This window comes from Delphinus delphis, chromosome 13, assembly GCF_949987515.2.
Source record: "Delphinus delphis chromosome 13, mDelDel1.2, whole genome shotgun sequence".
Lineage (NCBI taxonomy): Eukaryota > Metazoa > Chordata > Mammalia > Artiodactyla > Delphinidae > Delphinus > Delphinus delphis.
This window is the reverse complement of record NC_082695.1, coordinates 14,118,234-14,134,263: the sequence shown is the minus strand read 5'-3', so window position 1 is coordinate 14,134,263 and position 16,030 is coordinate 14,118,234. Positions and strand designations below refer to the sequence as shown.

Sequence of the window (16,030 nt, the reverse complement as noted above, 5' to 3'; positions counted from 1 at the left end):
GCTCCCCTAACCCAGGTTAGGACTCCATGTCTTATCTCTTTCTGACATCATGAACGCTGCTTTCATAGTTCTCCCCGCCTCTGCAATCCTTTACTTACGCAGATGATTACCTAAGGGCTGTTTTTCTCAGTAAACCATAAGGTCCAGGAGGACACAACCTCTATCCCTGTGTCCTCAGTAATTATCACATGTCCAGTCCAGAGCAAACATCCACTAAACATATTATAGAAATACAGTAATTTGTGTTGTGTCTTTTGACATCTAAACGACGAAAAAACCACATGAATCTTTGGATATGACATCCTTAAACCTACCAGTTCCCTGAAAATCTCCTTTATTACCACTGTCTGGAGCACAAAGAGGTCAACCTGCATCTGTTATGGGAGGACAGTGTCCCCTTTTTGATTTATGAAACTTGCTGTGGACATGCTTTTTTTTTTTTTTTTGCGGTACGCGGGCCTCTCACTGTTGTGGCCTCTCCCGTTGCAGAGCACAGGCTCCGGATGTGCAGACTCAGCGGCCATGGCTCACGGGCCCAGCTGCTCCATGGCATGTGGGATCTTCCCGGACCGGGGCACGAACCCGCATCCCCTGCATCGGCAGGCGGACTCTCAACCACTGCGCCACCAGGGAAGCCCTGGACTTGGTTTTAATGATTTTTCCTATGGGGCAATTGTTTGAGTGCTGGGGATGGGGACACGAATTCCTTATTCTTACGACAGAAAGAGAAAAAGTAAGACTGCCTATCTTGTATAGTTGGTAAATTAGTTTAGAAGGTAATTTTTTCAAAGATTTTTTTGAACCCATCAAAGTATGTATCTGTTTAGACAGTCAGAACTTATCCAGTGAAACTTTCCTCATTCATTCTCTGTGGGGACAGGAAGGCCATTGACCTAGTTTCTCCATTGTACTTGAAAGAAGCTGAATTGTCATTTCTGTATAATTAATTCACACTTCCTGGGAGTTCTTTGCCTAGGAAAAGTCCAGAGGGACCTGATGAAGTGAACAATTTGGAATTAACAAGCCAGTTGTTCCTGTTTTAAGGGGATGTGACATATTCAATGGTTCTAGATCATTTGAAAGGTGTGGGAGCTGAAATTATAAAAATAGGAAAGAAACTGCAGCACCGATTTACTTATCAATTTGCTGCTCTGTTCTGCCCTCCACGTGTTAGACAGGACAAACTCACACAGCCTAAATTCGTGGGTTTTAAGTAAATATCCACTGAAGGTCTGTAAAGTTGCCTATATCGGGACCTCCAAAACCCTTGCTTGCAGTAAATTAACTCAAAGAGGGAGATCCTTCAGAACACCAAGGATTAGGTGTTATGTCTAGCATGGCCGATATCATTTTTTGATCAGCTGGGATTCCTGATGATTTTTCCTTTCCGATGCCGACCCAAATTCAGTTAAAACAAATGTCTCCATTCCAGAGACCTAAACCAGTGGTGAACACACTCAGCTCCATTACACTCAAGTACAGGATTCCAAATACCCCTGAGAACAACCGGGGAGAGCAGTTTCCTCCACCACATTTCCTCTCAAATCAGTCCATCGAAAGAACAGGGGAGAAAAAATGGGTGTTCAAGTCCCTGTACTTTTTTAAGCACATGGCATTTATTAGGCTTTAACTGGTACACAAATATACGAAACAAGTACTTAATTCTCACCCGCCCCCCGCCTTAGCAACATAAAAAGACATCATCGCATAAAGACACTCACGTGACAAACAGACACACACGCTCACGTACTTGAACATACGCAGTCTCACGTATTACCCTGTTCTCTTTATTAGGGTCAGTTAAAAAAAACACAAAACAACACTTTTTTAATCAAGAAAGCAAAGCACATTTGAAAGGAAAAAAAAAAACAAAAACAACGCAAACTTGGTTTTGAGTATCCATAAAATTAAAAGCTTTGGGCCAGATCCCATGCTGGGTTTCATTTCAGGTTATTACTTAATTAGACCTCCTATTTATAAATAAATAGTACCAGTAAACTATTACATCTGAAGAACCCTGCAATAACATTTTACTTACACACTTTTTTTCATTCTGTTTTCTGCCTTCAGTAACCACAGTTTGGGCCTGCATTTGGTGCTGGTGTGGTGTCTTTGGAGAACGTTCCTCAGTGAGCACGTCTGGCTGCTTCTTTAGGCTGGTGGCTTTTGCCTTTGTATCCAGATTGGGTCGTCAGTGATGGAGGTTTGGAAGCTGGGGGCTGGCTTTGTTTTTTTTATCAGGACGAATATTTATTTTGGCTTTTTCACAACTCTTGTCAGCACAGAGCTTGCGCCTTGCTTATCAACAGTTCTGCCCGCATGTAAACCGGGGCTTTTTAAGTTTTTCAAAGCAAGCTTTCCGGTCGGGAAGCTATAGGCCACGTTTTAGCGGGCAGGAAAAACACGGAGCCGGGAACACAGGGAGGGTCGAGTAAGATAGGATGCCAGATGGAGTCTGGTGTTACCCTGACTCCACTGGTTGGTAGCAGGCAAAACTGGACTTCGTGAGGATGGGGAAGGGAGGACAAAATCGGAGACACCACATGGCAGAGGTAGGTAATTTCTTAGTCAAGGCGGAGGGTTGCGGATTTAGGTTTCGGGGTGGAGGAGTATTTGAGGGCAACTGCACAAATACATATTTTGAAACATACTTGCCTCAGACCTCCCCCAAAATAAGGGACTGGGTCCCGTTAAGAAAATGGAAAGAAAAAAAATATATTATTATTTATTATATAACAACGTCAACATTAACACCAAGACAGGGAAGGACTCTAACTACGCATGAGGATCAAACACTCCAGGAGGCAGGACTTTCTGGAGACCAAAAGAAAAGAAATCAAGGAGGGCATCTGGAGGTGGTGTGAATGTGGCCGGTTGATGAGTGCGGTGGGGGGGAGGGGCGGGGGGAGGCAAAGACTCATCTCCTCTTGGCGGTTTTTTAAGTCTTGAGACAAAACAAAGTCACATTTTTTGAATTGTGGTTTCAAGCGACTGATTACATCAGTGTTGGGGCAGGGTGGGGGGTTCTCAAGTGCAGACGTGAACATGGGGTGAAATGAGACATCTCGTCCTTGGGGTTCTCCCTGCGACTGTCCCTCTCCCTCTCTCCCCTCCCTCTGGAAATGGCAGTGAAGGAGTAGGCCTCGCCTTAGCTGCTGTCATTCCACTCTGGAACCATGCCGACTCCGTGCACGGCCGAGTGGTACTGATGCGGGGACAGGGTCCTTGGCACGCCGTGAGGGTACAGGAACTCTGACGCTTGAAGGCTGCCGGGGGACTGGAGGCCAGTCTGAGGCCCGCACTGCCTGACCACAGGCTGGTGGGCCATGGAGGTCTGGTGCTGGAACATTCCCTCTCCGAGCTGCGGGGAGCCGTGGTTCGCCATGCCAGCCAGCCGGGGGACCAGGGGCCCCGAGGTGAAGTGAGCAGAGAAGTGCTGATAGGGTAGCCTGTCCATGGGCTGCACGGTGGTGACCGTGCAGCTGCTATACGAGGACATGCTGGGCCAGGCGTTGCAGCTAATGTCCTCCAGGCTGGGCACGGGCTCGCTGGGCGGCACGGAGCTGGCATACATGCAGGCCTGCCGCTGGGCTGACTCTGTCCTATATGAGGCACCCAGGCCCTGCTGCTGGGGGTAGCCGGAGCGGTAGAAAGGGTCCTCTTCACTGGGCGACGTCTCCATGTAGGGCTTCTTGTAGGGATGGTCTGTGGTGGAACATTCTTCATCTGCTGAGACAGGAGGACAGACACCCGTGAGGCCAGATCAGCTACCCCATAGCTCAAGGCAGAGACAGCCATTTGGCCCAAGGACAGAAGAATTAAGTCCGGAAGATGGTTGGCTCCAACCTCCATTCTGATAAAAAGAGGATGGACTGTCACGGCTAAGACTTTGGGCTACGGAGTTCTAAGCAAACAGTTTGACCTTTCCAAGCTCAGTTTCCGTTTTTTTTTTTTTAATAATTTTCAGTATATTCCCCCAAGAGAACATTAATGCAATCATTAGAAAAGATGCTTTGTATAGTTTCTAGTAAACTGGGGAAATTGAGCTCAGTTTCTTCATCTGTAAAATGGAAAGGGTCATGACAGCACCTCCTAGAAAGGGAAGTGTTGACAATGAAATGGGAACATATAGATTAAGTACTTAGTCCAGAGCTTGGTACAAGGGAACACTCAGTAAATAACAATTATTATCTTCCATCCTCCCCAGCATGTGAACTTCATGAAGGCAAGACATGGTCTGGATTACCCATCACTGTATTCCCAGAACCTGGGACGTACCTAGTGACAAAAATAATAACAACAGCATCAACAGTAATACCATATACAGCATTTACTCTGCCTGGCACTGTTCTGAGTACTCTCCACGAGGTCACCCGTTTAATCCTCTCAACAACCCCATGAGGTGGGTTCTCTCAGTCTCCTCATTTTACAGATGAAAGGAGACACACAGAGGTCAGGAAACGTGCCCAAGGTCTTATATGGCTGATAAACAGTGGAGCTAAGATTAGAATCCTAGGAATCTCGTGACAAAATTCCTGTTCTTCCATGCCAGGCTAGACAGAAAGATACGCAGCAACTACTTGTGCAATGGATGGAACAGTGGATGGAAAAGTGGATAAATGGACGGGAGCCCGAATGAATCCCCAAATCCTTTCCTGATGCCTTATGTGAACAAGGACCCAGTCATGATCTGTTGAGTTGGTACCAATTCATGTGTCACTGTTTCATCGCTGAACAAGTCACTTCCCTTCTGTAAGCACTAATTAATCCCTAGTGGAGAGCAGTAGAGAGAGTTCTGTCTCTGAAAGAGGGTCTTCCTTAACCACTTTGGGGTCACTGACCCCTCTGGGGACTAACAAAAGAGCTGGGCTCTTTTCTATCCCAGAAAAATAAACTGAAACACGAAGTTTTGAGAACTGTACGTATAAACCAAAGTGATGCACACAACTTCAGGGGGTCAAGGACTCCCTAAAATGCAGACCTCAGGTTAAGAAACTTAGACATGCGTGAGTCTGAATCCGGCTCTTGTACTTAATGTCGGTGTGACACTAGCAAGGCATCTGCCATCTCTGGGACTCATTTTTATCACCTTTGAATCAGAGTTAGCAATACTTACCTCACTGGGCAGCTAAGGAATAAAATCGAGCATGTAAATCTCCCGATACCCATCACCAAGGGCAGCTCTTGTTACCAGGGTAACACCGCCTGTGTCATGGCAGACCTCGTCTGTAATAACACACCTCCAGGTGTTTCCTTCAAGGGAAGCAATACTTGGGAGTTTCTACCAAGATGTAAACCTCATACAGATTCATTCCTTGGCTGGAATTTTACTCCCCAAACTGGAGATTTTTCTTTCCTCACTTCCAATCTCTTTCTAATGAATAACGTTAAGAAATATGCCTGGTTGGGCTTCCCTGGTGGTGCAGTGGTTAAGAATCCACCTGCCAATGCAGGGGACACGGGTTCGAGCCCTGGTCCGGGAAGATCCCACATGCCGCAGAGCAACGAAGCCTGTGCGCCACAACTACTGAGCCTGCGCTCTAGAGCCCATGAGCCACAACTACTGAGCCCACATGCTGCAGCTACTGAAGCCCGTGTGCCTAGAGCCCGTGCTCTGCAACAAGAGAAGCCACCGCAACGAGAAGCCCACGCACTGCAACGAAGAGCAGCCCCCGCTCGCCACAACCAGAGAAAGCCTGCGCGCAGCAATAGAGACCCAATGCCGCCAAAATAAATAAATTTATTTAAAAAAAAAAAAGAAAGAAAGACATATGCCTGCTCTTCCCTGGTGGCGCAGTGGTTAAGAATCCACCTGCCAATGCACAGGACACGGGTTCGAGCCCTAGTCCGGGAAAATCCCACATGCCGCAGGGCAACTCAGCCCGTGCGCCACAACTACTGAGCCTGCGCTCTAGAGCCCGCGAGCCACAGCTACTGAAGCCCACGTGCCTAGAGCCCGTGCTCCACACCAAGAGAAGCCACCGCAATGAGCAGCCCGCACACCACAACGAAGAGTAGCCCCCGCTCGCCGCAACTAGAGAAAGCTCGTGTGCAGCAACGAAGACCCAACGCAGCCTAAAATAAATAAATTTATTTTAAAAAAAAAGAAAAGAAAAGAAATACGCCTGAGTTTGGCAAGTATAAAGAAAAATGAAACACTGGGACACTCCCACAACTGTCACCACTGTGATGGTTGATGGCATGTGGGCAGGACGCAGGACTAAGTAAGGAAAGAAAGAAGAGCCATGCTTTCTTAAGCACCTACTAAGTGACCTGACTCTAATCTCCTAGAGTCATTCCTCAAGGCGGCTGCTCTCGTTCTCATCTCTTAGAGGCAAAAACTGAAGCTCAGAGAAGTGACTTGCTCAAGGCCACGAAGCTGGGAAGGAGCAGAGGCTGGAATCCAAGCTGGGTCTGCCTCACCTTGCCGACCACACCTTGCCTCCAAGCTCTCTGGATTTCTACTACGCAAGGCCACTCACTCAAGTCATCCAACAGATACTGACTGAGCCGTTACCGAGTGCCAGGTGCTGGTCAACTGGTAGCTGTGGTCCCGCTCCGCACACATCCTTGGCCCCTCTCCATCCTCCCCTGCACAAGGGCAGGACCTGTAAGGGCAGGAGGCTGACACTGTGTGAAGAGCAGGTGCTCCTTGGATGTAAAGCTCCAAGTCAGTCATTCTCCCCACAGGAAGTCCTACGGCTTCACCCTGGACTATAAACCAACAGGTGTGGGTTCCACCAAACCCCTCTACTCGCATCATTCCCGAGTGATACCCCCAGGTAAGTCAAAAATCTCCCCAAATAACACATATCTACACAAAGGTTGTACCCACCTAACAGCAAGCAAACTTATTTTTAACTAGACTCTTCCTGCGACACATCTGGGACCCATAGGATGCCCAAACATCGGTCTAAAAAAAAAGTGAAAAATGCAGTCATCACTCTTCCAGGTGTTCTAGCTACATGGTGCCAACCATCCCGATGTTTGAAGACATTCAGATGAGCAAGTGTCCACATTTTTTCACTTTTCAACCGGGCGTTTTGAGGGCGTCTTAAAGACACTGCTTCTCTTGACTTATTTCTTTGTTTGTCCTGGCCACCTCCTCCCTTGATCCCTTCCCTCTATTCTTCCTTCCACCCACCCCCTAAGGTCCATAAATCTGAATGTTTCCATTGTTGCTGGAATCATAACCTTTGGGTTTTCCATTTAACCAGGGCGTTCCCCTCTTCAATAATAGAAAGTACAGCTGCAGGGTACCCTGGCAAGAGGGAAAAAAAAAAAAAAACAAGGCAAACTAACCATTCCCGAGTTTCTGATCCCCTTCCAGACTGGTTACAAGTAAAGAAGGAAGAATAATATGAAAAAGGCCAGAGCACATTTTGGAAAATCGTAAAATTACACATTCCAATCCTTAATACCCCAAAGATCTGATGCAGAGTCCTAAGAAAAACTCAATGCTGGCTTATTGATGGAAACAGGACGTGAGCATTCTCCAGTGCCTCTTGGTTCTCATCTCACTGTAAAGAAATTCCAAAGCCAGGGTCCAAATTTCACGTCGATCGTGATAAATGCTTGGGATGTAATCTCTGTGTTTATTTTCGTGATGGTTTGGTTTCTATCTTTTTATTGGGAGCCTGATAACTGATCAACAGCAAAGACCTCTGTCCCAGACGAGTCCTGTTTCTCTTCCACGGTTGGGGAATGGGCTGTAGTCAAGGGTCAAGTCCTCAATCAGATGAGTCCACGGCTTGGTTTCAGAAAGTTGCGTAAGGGTGGTCAATTATACTGATATAATGTCCCGAGCCCAGAGGAGTCTCTTGGACAATAGTAAACCTCTTCGTGATTCTGACCACGGATCACCACACGGCAGTGTGAAAAACCCTGGTGCCTTGCGTGTTTCTGGATGTTGTCGATTCTGGATAAAGTGACTTTAATGATGAATCCAGAACACAGATCTCAGGGCACAGTTACGTCTCTGATTCACTGGCTACGTGACCTTGGGCGAACCATTGGACCATTCCAGTCTCAGTTCTTGTCTGTACGTGGGGATAATACCTACATTTCATGTAGGAATTGAGATAATAACAGTGCAGTCTAGTTTCTATCTTCCTTGTACCTAAAGTAAGTATTCAAATCTTATCTGCCCAAGTAATGTGGGTCGACTCTGTTTTCCCCCTTGGAAGATTGGACAGATGGCTCTGTGAAGGTCATCCAATACTTGAAGGTGTTCGGGTGGATTCCAGGCTAGAAAACTCCCAGAGCTGCTTGCAAATCACTGATGCCATTGAGTAAATATTGTCACCATTCCCAAATGGGTCATTTCCCTTGCTGCTGGAGTTCATTCAGATGAAAGACCGTGGTGGAGTCTTCACAGACAGACCCTGGAGGTAGAGCAGTGAGCAGCCACTCCTCAGCTGAGTGACCTTCAGCAAGTCAGAAGTAGGACTCTAATTCAGGCCTTTGGACTCCTCAAACAGTGCTCCTTCGGCCAGATGGCCCCAACCTTTCAGCCTTCACGCAGCCCACTGTGTTCAGAGAGTATGACAAGGTGGTAACCTTGACACTTAAGGATGGATGGATGGATTTGTGTGTGTGTTTGTCCCCACGCTGTTAGCTCTTAACTTTAAAGTGCAAAGAACTAGGATGGTATCGTGGGCAGATCCTAGATTGGGAATCAAAAGACTCCAGTTCAGATCTCAGCCACTATCTGAAGCCATGAAAGGTACTGACTTGTTCACTATCTGTCTCCCACAGCGAGAATACAAGTTTCCTGGGATCAGGGACCTTTTCCATCGTGCTCTCCCCTTGTCTTCAGCACACAGCACAGTGCCCAGTACAACGTAAGTGTACTGTTAATATCTACTCGATGAACGCATCCCGGATCGGCCACTCACCGGCCACATAACCTTGGGAATCCAAGCTCTTAGTCCTGTATTTTCCCCCCTGCAAAATGGCGATGGGAGGGCATCTCCCATGGCTCAAAGACTGCAGTGAAGATCCAGTAAAGAAAAGGAGGTAGAATCGCTCTACAAACTACGGAGACGGAGAAGATGCAAAACCCTTTACTCTCTCCAATTCCCTCTCCGTACCAGCGCAGAAAATGGCTTTGCTGAAATCTTTATTTGGGTTGCCTTTGGTTTCTAATTGTGGGGAGGGTAGTCAGGGTGGGAGGGGGAAAGAAAGACAGACAAGTGCTCTCCCAGGCCCTGGGGTCCTGGATTTGATTGAGTGGCATTGATAAAAGACCTTCCCAGCTTTTTTGGCTCCAACCATCGAGAGAGATAGTTTGGAGACAGCCGGGTCCAAACACAAGGGGCCCTCTGGCCGGCCTGGCCCTTTGACATTTCACTGGGGCTGCCTCCTGGGCTGGTTGGAAAGGAGACAGACAATGAGGGGAAGTCAGATAGTGGGGCAGTCAGGGGCCGGGTCGGGGGAAGCCACCCATGGAGTTATCACTTAACGGGAGTCCCAAACTGGAAGGAAACCTCGGCTGATTCCTTATCACTTTACAATGGAGGTTGATGATGAATTGCTTTTTGTCGTCTCTGAGGCAGGCAGGCAGGACAGACCGAGCTTGGCTGGAATGTTCTCTGTCTCTGGGAGCTCCTTTTTGGGGGGTGGAGGGAGGTGAGAAGGGCAGAGGTTTCTGCAGAGGTGAAAAGAGCCTGGCACCCCGAGTGCACAGACCTCAGCATGTATGAATTTGGGGCGGAGCGGCTCACTAGCTGGGTGACTCTGGGCAAGTTTCTCAATCTCTCTGAGCCCCAGTGTACGCGTCCGTGAACGAGGGGCAATTCTTCACCCTGTTATCTTCAACCAGTCACGAGGTCCTGACTCTCCCGACATCGCCAGCTCTTCTCCACACACCCCGGCCTGAGCCACCGTCATCTCACACCTCAGAGCCTGCAACAGCCTCTGAACGGGGCCCTGGCATCTGTTCTATCACAGCAAAGTGACCGCCTCAAAGCACAACCTGAATCCTGCCACTCAGGGCTTCAGACCCCTCCAATGGCCGCCCATGGGCGTTAGGCTAAAATCCGAACCCCCCAAAATGGCTCACAAGGGCTGGCGTCGTGCTAGCCCCTGCCTTACTTGGCAACCTCCCCTCCCGTCACTTTCCCCTGCTCTGCGCTCCAGCCACCCTGGCCTCCCATCCACTGCCCCAGTGGGAGCGGGCTCCCCATCTTCCGAGGGGCTGCACGCGTGCTCTTCTCAACGCCTGGACACCCATTCGGCACCCCAATCTCCTATCCAACTCCCACTCTCCGCAGACCTCGGCTGAAATTCTCCCCTGATGCCCTAGCCTAGTCCAATCGATACCCCACTCAGCATTTTGTTAACACTTTCCGTATCTCCGTTACAGCATTCGAGCATTCGATCGCCACTGTCATCAAACAAATCTATAAGAAGTCATTGAATATGTGAGCTGCCTGCAACCGTGTGAGTTTCCCAAGGGCAGGGCTAGCTCACGTTCAATAGAGGACTTACAGGTACCAGGCACTCTTTCAGGTGCTCTACCTGGATCATCTCATTTCATCTGCTAACGATCCTGCGGGGTAGGTGCTACCGTCATCCCCATTCTGCAGAAAAGGTAGTTGAGAAAGCTGAGAAGCAACTGACCCACGGTCACACTGCTGCGAAGTGTCAGCCGCTGGAGCATACGGCAACGGACCAGCCACTGACTCTAGCTTCCCCAGGGGCCGCCTCAAGTGGATCCCAAGTTCACTCGAGGATCCCGCACAACACCCCCACGCAAACCAAGTCCTCACATCACCCAAAGAGGGTCCATCAGGCTTGCGTTCAAAGCCTCCACCCTGCATCCTCCAGGAGTGCGTTTACAAGGATGCTGCTGTAAATACTGAACTCAGAACAGCGCCCTGATTCTTTGTAACTTCCTTCTCTTCTGCTGGTCTGGCATTAATTTAATCGAAAGAACTCTTTAATTCAAACCTGGTGAGCTCTTAATCAGCGTGTTCGACCCAGCCTCAAGAGCAGATCTCTGGTGGACGATGAAATTTGGAGACCGTAGCCCATAAGCAAAGGTAACGGAGGCACATAGGGCGGTGGTTCAGGGCCCAGGCAGAGTCTGCAGACCAGGCTTGGGTTCAAATGCTGCCTTCAAGAACCATTAGCTCACAATTTTCCCTCTGTGGGCCTCAGTTTCCCCGTTTGTAAAGTGGGTTAATAAGAGTACCTACTTAGTAACGTTCTTGAAAAGGCTGTGGTCTGGAACCTAGGCAGGGCACCCTTAAATATAATATAAAACAGAACCTCTGTGCAGGGACCTGTGTTTCATGGGACATTCTTAACCCCTGCTTGTGCCTGAAGAGGCATGTTTGCAGGCATCTGGTCTCCAGCCCATCTGGCAGCGGTCGTGCTGGGAGTTGGGCCAGGGGGCCTGACGGGGTGATATTGCGCAGGACTTCCAGATCCAAGGAGCTTGGATGGGCTTCAGGTAAGTCTGGAAAGCTCCGTCTCACCCAAGTCAGCTCCCCAACCCCAGGCTTGGAGCCATGATAGCTCTTCCCTCTTTCAAAACGTGATTTTGGTAAACGTCAAATCACCAAACCGTGATCGTTTCCTGATGTCACCCCCGTTCCAGAGAAAGCTGCAGAAGCATCCTTTTCCATTGGTTCTGGTTAGTGAGTTGTTGGGTTTTGTTTGTTTGTTTTTTTAAAGAAAACCCATGGGGGACTGCCCTGGCGGTCCGGTGGTTAAGACTCCGTGCTTCCACTGCAGGGGGTGCGGGTTCGATCCCTGGCTGGGGAAGTAAGGTCCCACACGCCATGAGCACAGCCCAAAAAAAAAAGAGAAAAAAAAAAAGGGTCCAGGCACCAGGCACTGGGCTTTGACAGGCGTTGTGTTGGCTGCTAGGGCTGTGAGGCCCAACAGGGCCACTCTAAAGATGGAGCCGTGAGCCTGCTGGAGCGAAACAGGGCCGGTTTATTAAGTCAACCCTGTGCTGAACGCAGGACAAGCATGATTTCATGTCATCTTCACACCGAGTCTATGAGACAGGTCCAATCACGGGCCCGAACCTATAGATGACTTTTAGTGCTGTTTAGAGTAACTTTTAGTGATGTTTGCTAAGTAACTCGCACCTAATCAGAAACATTTGAAAATGGCAAAGGTAGGATTCATCTTGCTTTTCTGACTCTGAAGACCACAGGCATAAGCACGAGGCTACATGGCCCCCTCCCCTTATGTCTGTTATTCCAGACCTTCACCTAGATAAGCAGCCTTCTCTTCACTTCCTCCCAGGACTCACTTTCTGGAGGGATACCTGTCACTTATTCCTTCATAGCTGTCACCCAGCTTACCAAGTACCAACTGCTCTAGGGAACTTAGCATCACTTACAAAGGGAGAAAGTGACACACAGCAGGGCTAGGACGCCTGCCTGAGGTCACACAGGAAGCTGGGGGCAGAGTTGAGACTCAAATCTGTTTCTCTGGTCCCACTGCCCGCATCAACGCCTTCAATTCTGCCTCGAAAAACTGTCAGAAATTTCGATTCTGCCTCGAAAAACTGTCAGAAATTTCCTTCCTTAACCTCCACTCTGGACTCAGATAACTTAGGAAAAAAAATCATCCATTTCTCATTTAGCAAAGGAAACGAGGTTGTGTCTCAGACCGCAGCCTAGTAGATTTAAAGAGGGGTTGCACAGGAGAGAAAAATCTATTGTGATTTTGTTCTCTCCCTCCCTGCCTTTTTCGGTATTGATTTGATCTGGAAAGTAAAGAAGAGCTCAGAATCCACTTGGGAGAAACCCTGCACGTGAACTAAAGGGCACATCCAATTCCAAGGAGGTTCCCTGGAAGCACACTCCCTGACGACTAGTGGCAACATAAACTCAGCTTTATCCTTTTGGGGCAATACTTCCTCTTCAGCAGCTAAAAAGAATGAGGCCACTCTAAGTTCACGAAAAGGTATCTACGATGCATTCTAAAGTTTAAAACAATGCAAATTGCAAAACAGATGCAGTATGATATCAACTGTTAAAACTAAAAGCAAAACTTTTTGTATTTGTGGGTGTGTGCAAGTGTAAATAAATAAATGGGTCTGAACATCTCAAATAAGTTTTCCCCAAGGAAGGGGGGGGACGCGTCAAAGGAATCTTTAGCTTTACTTGAATGGCTTGAATTTCTTGCAATCTCTTTGTAGGTTTGTATTGCTTACATTTTAAAAATAAATACACGTAGTCATGTGTACTTATTTTTTCAAGGAAAAGAAGGAAGAAGTACAGACAGTGGCCAGGACGGCAGGCCTGTCACACTCACCTTTCCTCTTGGTGCAGTGGTAAATCTGGCCATGCTCCTGGGGCAGCGGGTACGGGTTGGGTGGGGGTAGGAGGTCCTGGGAGGGGCCAGACACACCATTCTCACACTGGTACTGGGATCCCAAGTTGGACGAGGCGGAGAGAGCTCGAGGCTCACTGCTGAAAGGACTGTGGTTGGAGGCCACTTTCTGTCTCACTGTGCTCCTGGGAACCACGGGATATTCTTTACTGAAAGAGAGAAGATGTGAAGTATCACTGATCAGTGGCCTGACAGAGATCCTCCCACTGGCTGAACCACAGGGTCAAAGACTCTACCAGAAAACTCACAGAATAAGAAACAAAGGGATCTTTGATGAATGAATAATCCAGTTATACTCAAGTGCATCCAATGCATCCTATCCTATACATATATATTTAGTCACCACTTTTCATGTCTTATACATTAGGCGAGTAGATTTATGAATAGTTCTATACATATGCAGAAAGATAAATGAGCACCCCCAGTTGAGACCCCTCTCAACAATCAATAAACACACATGGCAGTTGAAATATTTCAACCTATTCTAGACGTCTTTGAATTCCCTAATTCAAAAGCTAAAGAGCTGAGAGCTCACTGAGACTTAACTTCTGGGTCTCCATCTTTAAAATGGGGCTGTGGCCTTTGCCCAACATTAGTAAAGAATGGTAGCTGACCACCTGGGGTGGCCACGTAAGAACCTAGGTGACCCTAATCTGAATAGTTTGCTCCTCGTGCCTTAGACTTTCCTTTTGAGTTGCCGTACTTGTCGCCAATGACATAACACTTAACTTCTCCGTGCCTGGTTTTTCCCATCTGTAAAAAGGGGATAATGAAAAACCCCGGGTTCAAAGGGTTATTGAGAGAGGAAATTAGTTAATACACGTGAGAGGCTTAAAACAGTGTTTGGCACAACAGATGGTAGCCATCGGCAGGACTGTCACAGTTTTGGAGGCAGAGTAGAGGGAGAGAGAGAGGGGGAAGGAAAAGGAGAAGAAAAAGGAGGACAAAGGAGATAGAGAAGAGAGCATGGAGACTAAGACCAGGCAGATCCAAATTCAGGTCCCACCTCCACCACTCACAGGCTTCTGGGCCACAACCTTTCTGAGCCTCAGTTTATGACGCCATAGGTACAGCCTCCTCCAAAGTGCTCAAAATCTGGTCCCTCACACTCATAGGATCCGTCCTCCACATTCCCTTCCCTTCAGCTTTCAGACCATTTTTTTCCACATAAGAGTTTGGGAAATTCAACAGAAACCTCTCCTGGAAAGGAAGAAAGAGGTGCTGAGCATCACAAGAGTCCCAAAGGAAGCCAGGTGGGTGGGGGAGGGATCAGAGTGAGAGTTTGCAAAGGAGCTGAGAGGAGGGACAGCTCAAAGGTACAGGTAGAATTGAGAGAAACATCCGGGGTGTATAAGAAGAGAACGGCCCAACCCATAATATTCCCACATGCACAAAGAGGAGGGGGCTGCCAACGTTTGGGATGGGGGAAGGAAACCTTGTTCAGGAGAATAACTAGTACAGTGTGTAGGCTGATGGAAGGGTGATTTGCCCATCTATTCTGGAAGGCAATATGATATCACCCTTTTTTTTTTTTTTTGGTCACGCCACATGGCTTGTGGGATCTTAGTTCCCCGACCAGGGATTGAACCTGGGACCATGGTGGTGAAATCCCCGAGTCCTAACCACTGGACCACCAGGGAATTCCTGAGAGCATCCATTTTTAAAAATATACAGGGACTTCCCTGGTGGTCCAGTGGTTAAAACTCCACGCTCCCAATGCAGGGGGCACGGGTTCCATCCCTGGTCAAGAAACTAAGATCCCATTTGCCATAAGGCGTGGCCAAAACAACAACAACAGTAACAATAATAATAATAATAATATACAATAACATGGAGCGAGCAATCCCATTACGAAGGATTTTCCCAAGAAGCCATCAGGTCAGTATCCAAAGACGTAAGTATGAGGATTTTCTCTGCAGCACTGTCTGTAACAAGGCAAAAACCAGAAATAACCTAAATGTCCTCATTAATGGTAGCGTCAGCTTTGATAGAGCTAAACGATGGAATATTATGCAGCCTTGAAAAGGATGAGAAGGCTGGATATGCACAAATTCAGAAATCTGTGTGAGCTGAATTAAGTTAAAGAAGGGGGAAACAACATGGTCTAGATTATGAAATGAATCCCAGAGGTTCCCTCCAGAAGTTGGGGTTACGGGAGACTTTTTATTTTTTTATTTTTTTTATTTTTTATTTTTTTGCAGTACGCGGGCCTCTCACTGTGTGGCCTCTCCCGTTACGGAGCACAGGCTCCGGACGCACAGGCTCAGTGGCCGTGGCTCACGGTCCCAGCTGCTCCACAGCATGTGGGATCTTCCAGGACCGGGGCCCGAACCCGTGTCCCCTGCATCGGCAGGCAGACTCTCAACCACTGTGCCACCAGGGAAGCCCCAGGAGACTTTTTAGATCAACTTATTACTTTCTGTACGTCTGCACGGCTTGGCTCTTTTTACCGTGAGTGCTTACGAAGTTTAGATGAATACTTCCATGTTGAAAACAATCATTACTATTGCCATCAGTTACCTCTCAAGATTGTTGAAATTACCCAACAATACACTCTAGAAAATGTCTGGCACATAGTAGAAACTATCGTGACTGCCGTTACAAAATGACTCGTGCTTTCAGCCCATAAAATTTCTCGGGAGGGAGCAGTGCCATAAGCCTGTCTGTCTCC

At 47.9% G+C, this 16,030-nt stretch overlaps 1 protein-coding gene across 2 annotated transcripts in view; it reads right to left on the bottom strand.

Moving 5' to 3' along the window:
- Positions 1-3,017: 3,017 nt before the first annotated feature.
- The window catches only part of TBX5 (T-box transcription factor 5), a 44,843-nt gene continuing 31,830 nt past the window's right edge, over positions 3,018-16,030 (bottom strand). The window contains exons 8-9 of one of the 2 annotated variants that reach the window (XM_060029383.1): positions 13,282-13,508; positions 3,018-3,729 (exon numbers count right to left, since the gene is read on the bottom strand). In XM_060029383.1, the coding sequence (XP_059885366.1) occupies positions 3,149-3,729; positions 13,282-13,508 (808 nt within the window). In that variant the 3' untranslated portion in view covers positions 3,018-3,148. The remainder of the gene's footprint in view (positions 3,730-13,281; positions 13,509-16,030) is intronic. The other variant, XM_060029385.1, reaches the window with a different exon arrangement.